The sequence below is a fragment of the Corvus moneduloides genome, chromosome 10, assembly GCF_009650955.1.
Source record: "Corvus moneduloides isolate bCorMon1 chromosome 10, bCorMon1.pri, whole genome shotgun sequence".
In the NCBI taxonomy this organism is placed as follows: Eukaryota; Metazoa; Chordata; class Aves; order Passeriformes; family Corvidae; genus Corvus; species Corvus moneduloides.
The window spans coordinates 22,673,993-22,688,355 of record NC_045485.1 but is presented as its reverse complement, the minus strand read 5'-3'; the positions used below and the strand labels follow the sequence as shown (position 1 = coordinate 22,688,355).

The following is a 14,363-nucleotide window of genomic DNA, read 5'->3' as shown; positions in this document are numbered from 1 at the left end:
GAACTGAGTTGAAATTGAGAAGGATTTTTAACAGTGCTATCCTTGCATATGTCTTTGAAAAGATGTGTCCATTTTTAATTAAAGCAACACTTAATAAAAAGCAAAAAAAAAGTGCAGAACACAACTAATTTAAATCAGCCTATAAATCCACACTTGGCAGAAATGCCATATTTATACCTAAAATCTTCAGGTTCAGAATGAACTACAAACACCAATAACTATTAATCTGCATATGAAAGTGTAACTACAGTATCCTGAGACCCCTCCAGCACATGCACAAAAAGGACTGACATCGGCCTGTAGGAAAAAATGAAAGATGTATCATTTATGGTCAGGTTTTGAAAAGTATCTGAGTACCAAAAATGGCAATTATTTACTTCATTGAGTTGGACACTTAACTTTGATAGTCACTTTTGAAAAGTGCATCTTCCTGCCACTTTTATACCAATACAGATTTTTATCCTCACAGAGTATCACCTTAATTCTTCCTCCAGTTTAGTTTTAAAGGATGAGAGTTTTCATGGAGGAATGTTTTAAGGTAGGAATCAATTCTTGATTACAGTCTGATATTTTTGCTCTCTGCCTTTGGTCTTATAATTTCATAAGCTCCATTGCTAATAACATATGCACTTAAACAACACTCTCCCAGCTGAATATTTGCACCTTTCAAATATTCCTGGCTGTAGGCTGCAACTGATATGAAACCACTGACCAAAATGCAGTGATCTTTCTTCTTCCCGTGAAGAGTTCCATAGCTTTTGTATAATCCATAGCCCAAAGTCCCACCAGCCTCAGCTGAATGCTGCATACCCTGACTGATGTCTCCAGCACTAGATTACTGCCCAAGACACACAGAGACATAATTTTTCTTTTGTAGGAGGGATTCCTCTTAAGACTGATGACTTTGGCAAAGTAGCATGAGGAAAATTCATTCTGCACATCATTTGCTTTGACATGGCACAGAGGCAGAGCTGAAAACTGGCCTTCCTTTATCTATATTATCTGTAATCTTTATAAGGATATTAGTAGTAGAAAATAACAGTATTGTAGAGACAGAAATTACTCAAAGAATAACTTCTTTATATATGAGATTTTATTCATGAATATGTGCTTCCTTTCTCAGATAAAGGACACCCGTTCTTTTCTAAATATCCCAGCATTATTTTCCAGATATACAGGCCAGTGCTACCAACATTTCATTGCTGTTCACGGTTGGTGCTCTGTAATTCTATGTAATTTTAATTAAAGAAGAATTCTGAGACAGTCTCCCCCTGTGTTACCATCAAGCATACAATTAACTGTGTACAATTTCTGCTGGGTACAGTCACACAGTGATTTCAGATTAATAATTTATTATTGCTTCCATATTTGTATCCAAAAAAAAAAAAAAGGCAGCATAGATTAAAAACAAAGCATCTACTGAAAACAGTACATGAATTTGGAAAGACTTTTTCCTCAGTGTAGATTTTAAACCTGAGAAGGACATAACTCCATCCTATGGACAATGAAGATAAATAATATCTGTAGCTTTACACTCTGAAAGTCGCATGTTGGAAAGCCCTCACTAAAAGCTCAATCAAGGAGAGCAATACAAGCAATTTCATGCACAACCTTTCATCGTCTTTTTGGTCCTCAATAAGTGATTGTTCTAGTACTTCCAATATTGAAGATCCAATTTCTGATCTTGACTGTTCTGGCATTTTCTTCAAATTAGAATCAATATCAAAATAATAGCAGCAGTTGGCTTTCTACAAACAGACACATTTGTGCGGATGTTTTTCCGCGAATCCCAAAAGCAGGGCTCTTACTGTAACTGCCCTCACTACTCCTTGCAGTGCTTCAGAAACAATTCTCACAGAGAGCTTGCTTGAAAGTTTCATAACTAAGATCCTTCCAAATCAAAGGAATAAACAATACATCTGAGGTTTCTTCAAACGCTGAAGGGAGCAATCAGGGAAGTCACTTGAATACTGTTATGATGACAAAAAAAGTGCCTTTGAATCGGAATATTCAGAACAGTTGCTCACTGGGAAATTTTCCTATGCTCTCTTGCTATTGTCTTTCTTGATTTTGAGGGACTATTATGGCATGTTATGATTTGGGTGGTGGAAGAGATGCAGGAACCCAGTAAATGAGATCAAAATGCAATTCAGTCAGATGTTACAGTTTAAATTTACAACTAAGCTGATTTATTTTCCGTCCAACAGAAAACCCCCAACTTTTAAAAACAAATCACTAACTGTTTTGAATTGGTACTCAGGAACAATTCTCCTCATGAGGAGCAGCACTGTTCATGTATTCAAAATTTTGTTCTGAGTAGATGCATCCATTTGCAAATAGGACTGTTTGGGGGTGGAGGGATACCTAAATCAAAACTCAAAACAGTGTGACAATATCTAATTTTGTTGTCGGAGAGAATGGCAGAGCATCTAACATTTTAAAACTGTTCCCTGCCTTTGATGTCACTTTTGAGAATCTTACAATTTTTTTGAATACAGGGAGGGCATTTATCAGTATTTTTCCAGGTAGTTATTTTTTCAAATATTCAGCCCTTTCCATGATTTAGGAAACTAAGAAGTACCCATGCATCTTAACCTTCAGGCTACCCAAGTTATCAATAGTCTTTATTCAAGGTCTAAGTGTTAAACAACTTTCAAGTACTTTTTGAGAACTCAAATTTCAGACCCATCCAAAGACAGCTGTTTGTACACCGTTTTTACAAATCAGTGGACTGGAAGAAATCAACACTTTTATGTATGAGCAGAAATCTTGTTTATCTTAATATGTTGGATTTCCCTTAGCTAAGTGAACAGAAAGCTGCACTGAGCTTTCAGAAGTGTTCTGCCAAAACGAGTTCACACTTATGTTAGTAGACATTATGTAGAAGACACCCAATTCAGCAGGATCAGAATCAGAGCAATGTCTCACTGCATTTGAGCAAATGTGTTACCATTTTCAATTCCTTCTTGCTTTGCATAGTGTTTCAAAAATAGTTTTAGTTATGAGCAAGCCACAAAGAAACACTTATGCCCACCTGCCCATTTCCTTATGTAAAAGATGTTGCTTGAGAAACACTTCGAGAAAAAAATAACCTCACTAAATTAAAAAAAAATAAAAAAATATATATAAAATATTGCATATTGCATGTATCTTCTTTGGTGCTTTCTTGAGATAAAATGTGTCTTAATATTTTTTCCAGACATTCGGGACAGTGGGGGACCTAAGCCTGTGATGGTGTATATTCATGGAGGGTCCTACATGGAAGGCACTGGAAATTTATATGATGGCAGTGTCCTAGCAAGTTATGGGAATGTGATAGTCATCACAGTCAACTATCGCCTTGGGGTACTTGGTAAGAAGCTTTCAGCTTTCCACTAATCCCTGCTATCTGCAATGCAATTCATATTACATGTGAGAATGTACTTTAAAAAAAAAAAAAAAAAAGGCAGAAGAGCAAACAAGTATTTTTAAATTTTCTTTGTCAAATATAAGGTTTGTATTCTGGGGATGAGATATAAAGACATGGCAGGTATTTTCTGGAAGAGCCTGCTGTCATGCTACATGAAACAGGTATTCCCATTGCTGAGCTGTCCAGACAGAAGAGTTTCTCTTCTCTTTTTTTTTTTTTTTTGTTTTATTTCTGTGAATAACACTAATGCTTTAATTCATGGACAGCTAAATGAATTTTTTTTAAATGTTAAGTCATAGAGGGTAGGGTTTCGTATTGGAATGAAAAAGACTAACTTTAGGGTACCATGCTTTTTTCATGCTTTGAAAAAGGATGTTTTGAAAACATCTTTTTACCTGTTTGTTTTGAGCTTCATTGTGGTTTTGAGAAGTGTCATGGGTGTCATTCAAATACCTCTAGTATTTCTTTTCCAGATAATGAATTACAGAATGAAAGAGTAACCTTTGATTGTTTCAAATACATTCAATAGGATGTGCTCGTGCTGTTGGTAGAGGTGTATGGTCTCCCTCTGGGACCTTTTATTTATGGAAAAAAAATTCCTCCCTTATTTGCTCAGTGTAGTCACATGCATGATAAAGTCCACCAGCTCTTGAGACAATGTGATTTTTGGGGGGTTTTTCTGCATTGACTGTAGGGTGGGTGTTTCTGCATATTCTACCAAAATATTGCATGCTAAGACTCCTGAGAGCAGGAGTTGGATCCTGGGATATTATGGAGATCAGTACAGTAACTTCAGAAGACTTATATAGGTATAAGAATAGGTGTAAGAGTGTTCCCTGTAACATCTGAAGGGGTGTGACAGACCAAGTGTCATTCACAGCAGAGAGTTTGTTCTGAAGACCAGTCAACTTTATTTTCAAATATCACCTGCTCTGGTTTACTTTTGGGTTGTCGTTCTTTGTTTGTTGTTGCTCTGTTCTTGGTGTTTTGAATTCAGTTAGCACAGTCCCCAAAAGCCTTGGTTCTGCTTTGCTCATCTGGGTAATTTTCTTCCAACATTTTCATTTTTGTTAAAAATTTGACATACTAATTTCAGGGGGAGGGAATGGATTTTGACTTTAGATTTTGAAACTTATTCTACCACAACTGTTTTACAAGGAATTGAATGACTTCCAGAAAGATCATAACTATTATTGTCTGGGCTTATTTCCTTGGTACAGGAAACTTCAGTCATGATGTACCACTTTAAGTATGGAAGCTCTGGTATTTTGTATGGTTTTCTTCCTCCTGTTTTCCAATTACGTGATGACTTCAAGTCCTGGACACATATCAGTACAGCAGTTAATAAATAATCTGTTACCTGTGCCTCTAATCAACATTTCAATTTGACACCAGTGCCTGTCTTTGATGTCTCAAACAACATTTCTCTGTATTATATGCCAGTATAAAAGAAAGTATCTATTATCTGAAAGGGCTGTTTATTTTTGTATATTATTTAGTTTTATTCCTCAGTCATTAGTAATTGCAGTGTTTAAAAGGGCTAGTTGCTTGAAAGATGAAAATTAATACACTTTTGTTGATGATAATGGTTTTTCCACTTCTAAATTAACACTGATCCCTGAGGTAACCCACAGCTAACATCTCACTGAGCTTAGGAGGATTTAATTTTTGTTCATGCTTTTGTGATTCTTTGGGCTTTGTGGTCTTTACTGAGCCTCAAGGGTCAAAGAGCTAATTTTGTTTTAAGTGGGACCTATTACAGTAAAACCTCTAAAATTCGCAGCAGAATCCAGTGATTGGTATGAATGCTTGATATTACTTTCAAACCAACTAAAATAACCCTGTGTCAGGTTTCCAGGGTTTTCTTAGTAAAACCAATGCTGTTTATGTAGAACTCATACACATCTGTTGTATTTGGTGCAACGCCTATCTGTTGTGCATTAAACAAATAATGATGATGTATCATTAAATAGGTAGTGGAGAAACACAGCAGCAAAAAAAAAAGAAAATCAGAAAAGAAAGTTCGAAAAGTTTAAGTTTTTCCTGCCTTTCTTTCTTTTCTGATCTACAGATACCATCAGGGTAGGACTTTGCACAATTGTAGTAGATATCAGCTTTTAAGTTTGATGTTTTGAAACCCTTGTTCCTCCTTGTTCCAGGAGGATGTTACCCTTTGCAGTCACATTGAGATATGGTTTTATGAAAACGTAGGTGGAAAATTCTCAACTTCCCTTACCTGATCATATCCCACGAGGTGAGAGGTCCAGCTCCACTGACTGGCGTCTGTGGGATGCTTGGATCTCACTTTGCCACTGTGTAAAATGCCTGGCTTTGCAGGCAGAAGGAATATTTAAAGAATTATTTATCATAGGAGAAGATGTAGGGACAAAATAAGGTCTGTCTTCTCCCTTTCATGTGACCTTTATTGGTCTGGTTTCTTGTATCAGTCTTTTGTGGATATATGTCTTTATTTAGATGATCTCCATGAATTGTCTGCCATTGTTTCACCAAGATGTTGACTTTTCTTAAATGAATAACCTGATAAATCACTATCATTCAATAAATGTTTAGAGCTGCAATAGCAACATTTTCTTCCAGATCAGTCGTGATGGGACTGGGGATTTTGACATTAGGTTCCTCACAGTACTGCTGTTAAGTACACAGTAGACAGATTTTGATGCAGTTCAGATTATTTTTCTGTTTATTCCAAGTTGAAAGATCCTTTGTTTTATGGACTAATCTGCTCGAGGAGTTGCATTTTGTGGAGATGCAAGATTTACTTCTAAATAAATCATTAGAAAATGCTTAATAGTGAAATCCATTCGGTAAAGAGAAAACAACAACAAAAACTAAAGAAGGACGGAGCAAGTGCATTTAAATTACAAAAAAACCAAAACCAAACCAAAACCAAAAAAAGCACCAACAAAATAAACCAAACACACAATCCAGAAAAACCCCAAAGCCCTGGTGAGTTCCCTGGGCCAATTTTGTCTTTGAAACAAGTCTGAGAACGAAAGTCTGTTAGAAACTGTCTTTAGATAAAGATGATGGAAAAGAGAACTGTTTGCCCTGGGAAACTGGGGACTACTGAATAAGAAGCCATTTGAAACAGACTATTTATGTCTTCTTTAGATTCTTTTTCAATGCAAGTCTTGTGCAAGCAATTTCACCAAGAAGAAATACTGCAGAAGCAGTCTAATAGCCTTGAAGGACAGTGCAGATATATTTTTATGGCTTCTCTTTGGGAAGGACAAATATGAAGTTTGGATTTTAAACTCAGCTGATTTGTGATGTCAAATGTTTACTCAAAATATATTCACTTGGTAAAAAGCAAGAGCATTTTATTTAATTTTCATTAAGAAAATGAAAAAGATTTATAAAAGGAGTCTATTCAATGTCCAGAAAAGATCATGATCGACAGATTTGCCAGTGCTGTTTTCTGTGTTCTTTCTTATGAAAGGTTTATTTAGAGAAGGAGATTGCTTTTGGTCACCATTGGCTACTACTGCTTTTGATTTCAGTAGCAGAGAGAAAGGAGAGAGCTGGTTTATGCTAACTGGGAATTTGTTTCTTCATTTTATTAATTTATACTCTTTGCTCTTGATTATCTTTAATACACAGGACTTTAATAAAACTTTAATAGAAAATAACTCTATTTTTATTGAAGGTCACGAACTGAATTGGGAGAAGGAATAATGACTCAGAGGAAACTCTGTGTTGAGCACTGCTTTAAATTTCCAATTTTTACCTCTTGAAGAGGCAGTGGTTGTCCCTACAGAAACAGTAAATTGTTATTCCAAGGGATCTGGGTTAAAAGGTGTTAATAAATAAAAAGAAAAAATGGTCTGTATTTTGTATTTTCTGTTAGGCATTCTGAATAATGTCTGCATTAGGAAGGCAAACATTCTAAACTTTTAGATCAAAATTCATGTTACAATGGAAGCACACCCATGAGTGAGATTGTCTTCTTTATGCCTTCTTTAATTATATGAAATTTTCCCTTTAGAGGGAGGTATAGGAACTATTACTGTCATTAAGTCTTGCATTTACACTGTCACGCTCTAGTTTGAGAATGTTGACTGGGATTACCGAATAGAAAACCCTTATCCAGGTGTTCCACCACTTCGAATTTTGGGGGGTTTTTTTGCCAGTTAGTACTTTTAATGTTACAAGTAAAGTCACTGCAGCAGACTGAAAGCTCTGCTAACATTATTCAGTACACTATTTCCCAAATAACTGCGCTGAAATCAATGGGGCTCTTCAGTGCAGGGCATCCCCTTGTGACAGAGCCTGGTTGCCTGTAATTTGAAGTGATGTGACGAGGAACGAGGGTAGTGGAAAGGCATTTGCTCCTCTTGCACAGAACTGCTTCTGAGAAGAGCTGTTCTTAGAAGTTTGTTGTGTTTTGCAGCCCAAAAGTCCCTTTTTCAGCAGTGTGTTGTGTGAGCCAGCTGTGCTGGGCTGCAGCATTCATGCCAAATATAACCCAGATTAGTGACAGAAAACAGAAAAAGTGAAAAATACCATCACAAAAGCCTTTTCTTAACTTTTTTAGTTCCTGTTGGAACTTCATGGGTAATGTAGTGACAGAGGATGAGTCTTATTAGGCCATAAAATGTTTTGTTGCTGTGTGTCTGGGTACATGAGGAAAATACCTCTGGTTCGAACATGCATTTGCTGCTGTGCAGAATGATGCCAACCTGCAACCTCTTATTGGCCAAAGAGGTACATGGAATATAAGGACACAGCCCTGTAGTAAGTGTTGGGCCACCTGTGCCATGCCCAGAATTTCTGCCCTCATCCATCCTGCTCTCAGCAAGGAGCTGCACATTCCCAACAGGCCAAAAAAAACAAAGCACAGCCTTTCCTTTATGATCAAGTTTATGTGCATCAGTGCTGTGGTAATTCCAGAATGCAGCCAGGTGAAACTTTTCACGGGATGAAGAATTATCAGCTGACCATTTGCAGGTCACAGAGATGAGAAAATATTGTAATGAAAGCTGCTTCAGAGCAACATGGAAGTACCTGCCTATTTCTGGAGTCTAATTCCATTGGGATTGACTAGAAGGTACTTTCTTGTTTTGTTTTAATACTTTTCTCTTTTCAAATAGAAGAACATACCATAATTTTTCCCATTGCTTTCATATTAGATCTACTTCTTTCACTGTTAATCTGATTTCTCAAACCGATTTACCCTAATTTTGGTAATTATTTACTTTGTATTGTTTCCATAGTTTGGATGGGTTTTTATACTGCCTTGCTCATCTCTCTATTTTGACAGCATGGTAACACTACTGAAAATATTAAAAAGAAGATGTCTGTAAAATATGATTCAAAATAATGTATAAAATTTAGATATAACCCTTTCAAAAATTGCTTCATATCAGATGAAAAAGCTTTGGTCAACTTCATAAAGATATTGTGATGAACTAGTGTTCTGTTTCACTTAAGTATTTTTGCAAATACAACCTATTATGTTCTTATTCTGCAACCTGGAGAGTTGTCTCTCCTGAAAAGAAGCCTTTTCACTTCAGTAAAAGTAAGCATCTCATGGCATAGTGGCCATTCAGTCAAAGTAACAGTGCAATAAGAAGGTTTATGTTAGTTAGATATCAAAGGAGATAAAAAATGTACAAAAGACTCTTTTTCCTACATTGCTTAGACTGTGGGGTTTTCTTTTATAGTTCACAATTTAATATCCAGTAAAAGTGGGAAAATGTTTGATCATTAGCTTTGGTGACAAGCACATCCATTATCTTTTTATGAAACCTTAAAGGTACTGTCAGGAGATGGAATTTTATTCCAGCTTTGCTGCACCTCTAAAGGGTCTCTGATGAGCCTTACTTCTATTATCCATTTCCTAACGTGTTTGAGTAAAAGTGATAGATGAGCAGAAGATTATATATTATTGCCTAATTAAAAGTACATTACATTGAAAGTAAAGACGGAAAATTAATAGCAAAACACATCAAAATGTGCAGTCAAAAATCATTCAAAGTTTCTGAAATGGAAGAACATGCAGGGAATGTTAATCTATAAATACTTTTAGGGACCCCTGGCAGCTTCATAACAGTTTTCCTTTAGATATAAATGAAATTTTAATATTTTAGGATTACGCAGTAGAGAGGGTGTCCAGAAGGCCTGATCTGATCCCACCTTAGCCTGGGGCATCACAGAGTCTTGGTTTGAAGGCCTCCAAATGAATTTGATTCTAGATAAATAGAAGGAGTTAAGATAGAAGGAGTGCTGCAGTTATCTATTCCCCCTGGTGCTGTACTTAACAAGGGCTGATTTACACAGAATTCTAAAAATGTATTAGACAATTCTTATTTAATACAGCAGGTAACCTCGGGGCAGCCCAGTTTGCAGGAGGCCCAAGCATGGCTCATCTAGATTTGCAGTGTCCTAATTTCATAGGTCCATTAATAGAATTAGCATTCAAATCTCAGACCTGCTGTAATTAATGATATTTTAGTGGTTTGTTTGGGTTTTTTTTTGAGTTGGTGCCAGCCAGAGGGAGGTGGGGTATGCAGAGAAAGGAAGATTGCCACACTTGAGTCTGTACCACCACAATGACAAAATGGGTGTGTGGTAAACAATGGGTTATTGACTAGAGATGTTTCAAGGGTCAACTGCAGAGCACAGCAGGCAAGATATTTATGAAATGGGAACCCTGAATAAACAGTGCACTCTTAAAATGAACCATTTCTTTTCTATTTGTGCTTTTTCTAGCACAGCCAATTGACATTATCCACCTGCTTGGATAGATGCATACACACACCCGCTTCTCTATTTTTTAGGGCACAAAGGCATCATTTTATTCGCCATTGAATAGGTTTCTATCTTGGTACAGGTACCTTTTAAATAACATATTTATTCTGATGTTTTTCACCATACTTCTTTTCTGGTAAACAGAAAAATAACAAGTAACACACTTTATTCATTTTGGCACAAGAGCAGTTTGTGTCACTTCTGTCAAGACATATTACTTTTTGGTAGGATAAATTTCCTTCATCAATATTTAATCATATAATAAAAGTATCCCAGTTTTTCTAAATAGCAGATTTATCTTTGAGTGCATAATAAACTTCAGCATGATAATATTTGCAAAATAGGAAAGAAAAAGCGCTCACTGAGGACAAGTTATAAATACCTTCCTGCCTCAAAAAAAACCCCCAAAATCTTTGACCTTATTGTCCTACGTGATGTTATTTGTAATTTTTATCATCTAGCTATGTGTAGCTACCTTCACTTTGCTGTAAGTAATATCTGACTGAATTATTTTTGCACCATCACTGATCTCCTTTCAAAACCTTTAATCTGCTGTATTTTTAATGTTTCAGCTGTACAATAGTACCTGTATTTTACACTATACACTATCCTAAGCCTTTGGTTGTCTTGTGATGGGAGACTTTGTTGGGAGCCACATTTGGCCCCATCCTTAGAAGCAAACAGAATTTAGGCTGCTCTGTCTTTGCCAGAATGCCAAACTTCCCAGGAAAGGATCTGTCTGACTGTAAGCCAAGAGCTGGGGATAAATTGAGATTTTTATGCAATTTGTATCTCACTGCAGATCATTCTCACACAGAAATAATCCTCTGAGTTCCCAACATTCTGTTTTTCAACCCAAGGAGAAAGACATCAAGAAATACTCTGCAGCTCAGCATCTAAGTCAGGTCTGTGCCCAGCCTTGGTGGGTCGGGAACTCTGCATTCCTGAGTTTTATGCAGCTGTAATTCAAGCCCAGAAAAAAAGGTGAATGAAAATTCTTTTAACATTTATGATAGAAGTAGCAGGACAAGTAGATAGAATATTTCTAAATTCCCAGTTCACGGCATTTAATTACATATATTGAAATAGTTTTCTGAAGCTTAAATTAAGCACTTCTGTGTTCTGTGGGGCTTTGGAAGCAATAGATATTTTGACAGGGATTTCCATTGCAAATATTGCTCTCATTTTTCACATATTTCAATTGCATAAAATTCCTCATTTTATGGGTTTTTCGTGTGCAAATTAGTTTACATATATGGGTACTAGCTCAAATATTATTCTGATCCTTCCTTGATGTAGTACCCCATGATATTTTTGAGTCAGATGAACAAGATCTGTATTTTAAGGTTGTAAAAGCACTTTTTAATGGTCAAAAAGAGTAATGTGAACAATAGATCTAGAGGAAAAAAACTCTCTTGGCAGCAGTACTGCAAGAGAGAGTCCTAAATTTTTTCTTCTATTTAATGTGTGATCCATGTGTAAATGGCTGCCTCAGCCAACCTAGAAAATGCTCCAATAAAAATGTTGCAATTTGCATTACCTTCTAATGGAGAATATATAGAAGACTGCATTGATTGATACACCGATTTCTTATATCCCAAGATGTACTGGCAAATAAATATTATTTTGGCAAAAACTGCATTTGAATACATTATTACATGAAAAACTGCTACATGAAGGTCTATGAAAGGCCAGAGGAAATTATGTATATTGGTTAATATCCTTTGTTAAGCAAAGTATGAAAACTGCCTTCCAGCAAATATAAATACTAGATACTCATGTATTTGCAAAAGTATTTTGAATATATCTTGTGTTTTACATGTTGCAAGCTAAAAATATTTTTGAGAAAAGAAAGATGACTTACGCACTTTAATTAAGAATTTGAAATCTGTCCTCCATGTTTTAGAGTGGTTATTACTTCAGAAATAAATCTTACTGGCATTTTTCTTTGTTCTGCAGTAATTTTTCACTATTTTTTCAAGATCCTTATGAAATAGAATGAAAGAGAATTGAGAAGTCTTTGTCTGGGTGACTCTGTACACATCCAATTCTACTGATTTTAAAAATAATTTTTGCTGTGGTTTTTTTTTGTCGGTTCTTGGATGTTTGTTTTTATGAAATCTCCCTTATTCATTATAATTTGTTCATTTTCTCAAGGCTTTCCACCAGGATTTTGGTTGAGGGGTCTTAAATTTCCATAGGTATGCTGACAAATTTCTTTACTATTTATTTTATTATTGAAGAATGAAGTGTTCAGTACAGAAGCACAAAATATTAAAAGAAAGGAGGCAGAGAACCATATAACTCCATATAATTTCAAAAAGATAAGGCAAACATACCCCCAAGCTGTTTTGCTTACTTAGGTTCTAATATCCCATGAGTTTACTAAGCAGTTATTTGTATCCTATTACTCATTCCAACAGGAAACACACAGGGTACTGAATTTCTTCCCAAAATGTTTGTTTCCATCCCTACTCTTCGGTATAATTTATTGCACATTAATTGATTTGCTTCAATGACTGGAATTTTCCTTTCAGCTCCAGGTAAATGCTGTGTCTCCACTGGAGATGGGTTTGCATTTCATCTGTGAGGCTTTACTGAAGCAGTCACACAGGGGGGTGTCCTTCACCGAGCCCTGTGTGCTGAGGGGCCAAAGGCCATGAGCTTTCAGCTACCCATGAGCCATATTAATGACCCTGTAAAATGCACTCCTGAGCACCCTGGTGATAGAATCACTCACTTTACTATTACGTGCCTCTTGAAAAACGTTCTCTAAATATTTTCCTTTTGCCATTATACAGTCCTTAACTAGGATGGCTAAATTATGGTGGAGCGAAAGGGAAATGTTCACATTAAAAGGAATATTAACTTTCTTTCTACCATTTTTTTCTGATCATTTACCTCTCCTATGGGGAAAGACTGGGACAATTGGGTTTGTTCAGCCTAGAAAAGAAAAGGCTTCAGAGTGACCTAATTGTGGCCTCCCAGCACCTGAAGGAGCTACAAAAATGGAGAGAGACTTTTTACAAGGGCCTGGAATGAGAGAACAAGGGGCAATGGCTTCAAACAGAGAGTAGGTTTATATTAGATATCAGAAAAATATTCTCCCCTGCGAGGGTGGGGAGGCCCTGGCACAGGGTGCCCAGAGGAGCTGTGGTTGCCTCATCCCTGGAAGAGTCCAAGGCCAGACTTGAAAGGGCTTGGAGCAACCTGGGATAGTAGAAGGTGTCCCTGCCCATGGCAGGGGATGGAACTGGGTGATCTTTATGGTTCCTTCCAACCCAAAACATTCTATGGTTCTATTACTTAAAATTTTCTCTTTTGATACTTCATGGGCTTGCCCATCCTGTGTGTTCAAAGCTTAAAGTCCTTTTCATCACTGGGTTTCTCCTGTTGTTGTAACTGATAGCTCATTTGCTTGGATTTTGGTTATCATTAGGTTCTTGAATTACTATTAAAGATAACCTAAAGTGGAAATGTACTCACTATTTCATTTATTTTCTTTCTGATAACAAATCACTTGACAACTACCTTGCTAGCATAGAGCTTTTCTAATGTGGGTTCCCTCCAGCTGAATATGTGCTTTAAAAATGTTATTGATAAATACAAGATATTACCTGCATTTTCCAGCAATCACAAAATTCAACACCTATGGTAGTGCCTGAATTTCATCTTTGCAGTTTTTTCTAAGGTAGATGCTATAGAAGTAATGATCACAATTTCAAATTTAAGGTTCTATTTTTAAATGGATTTAAAACAATGCACACATTTCTTTTCCTCTACCCCTCATAAGCACATAATGTTGCTTTTTTATCCTTTGAAAGTTCTATATAGTTGTTGGCTGGTTTCTTTTTATAAATATTTCATAAGTAGTGTTTTGATCTCTGGTTCAAATTCAGTCATGGCAGCAGATGTTCTTGATAGGTTTCTTTTGCAAGTACCGTGTACAAACAAATTTACAAACACGAGTATATTCAGTAGGTGTAGTGGAACTGATAATATTGAAAAAGTATTATGAAGAATAAATTCACAGTTTTAAGCTTCTTTTGTTTCCCTGAGACATAAAAAATATGAACAAAAACTATCATTGCTTGGCTATAGTGTATCAGAGATGCAGCTGAGAGTTAGAAAAAAGTCTGGATCATCTTAAAAATGTTGAAAAAAGCCCTTCTCTTGCAAACAA

The 14,363-nt window shown here is 36.2% G+C and overlaps 1 protein-coding gene across 11 annotated transcripts in view; it reads left to right on the top strand.

Moving 5' to 3' along the window:
• Positions 1–14,363, top strand: part of NLGN1 (neuroligin 1) — a 428,085-nt gene that overhangs the window by 230,770 nt on the left and 182,952 nt on the right. For 10 of the 11 annotated variants that reach the window (XM_032119737.1, XM_032119734.1, XM_032119739.1 and 7 more), the window contains one exon: positions 3,200–3,352. The exons of the other annotated variant lie outside the window; for it this stretch is intronic. In XM_032119737.1, coding sequence (XP_031975628.1) covers positions 3,200–3,352 — 153 coding nt within the window. The remainder of the gene's footprint in view (positions 1–3,199; positions 3,353–14,363) is intronic. 11 annotated transcript variants of the gene reach the window in all.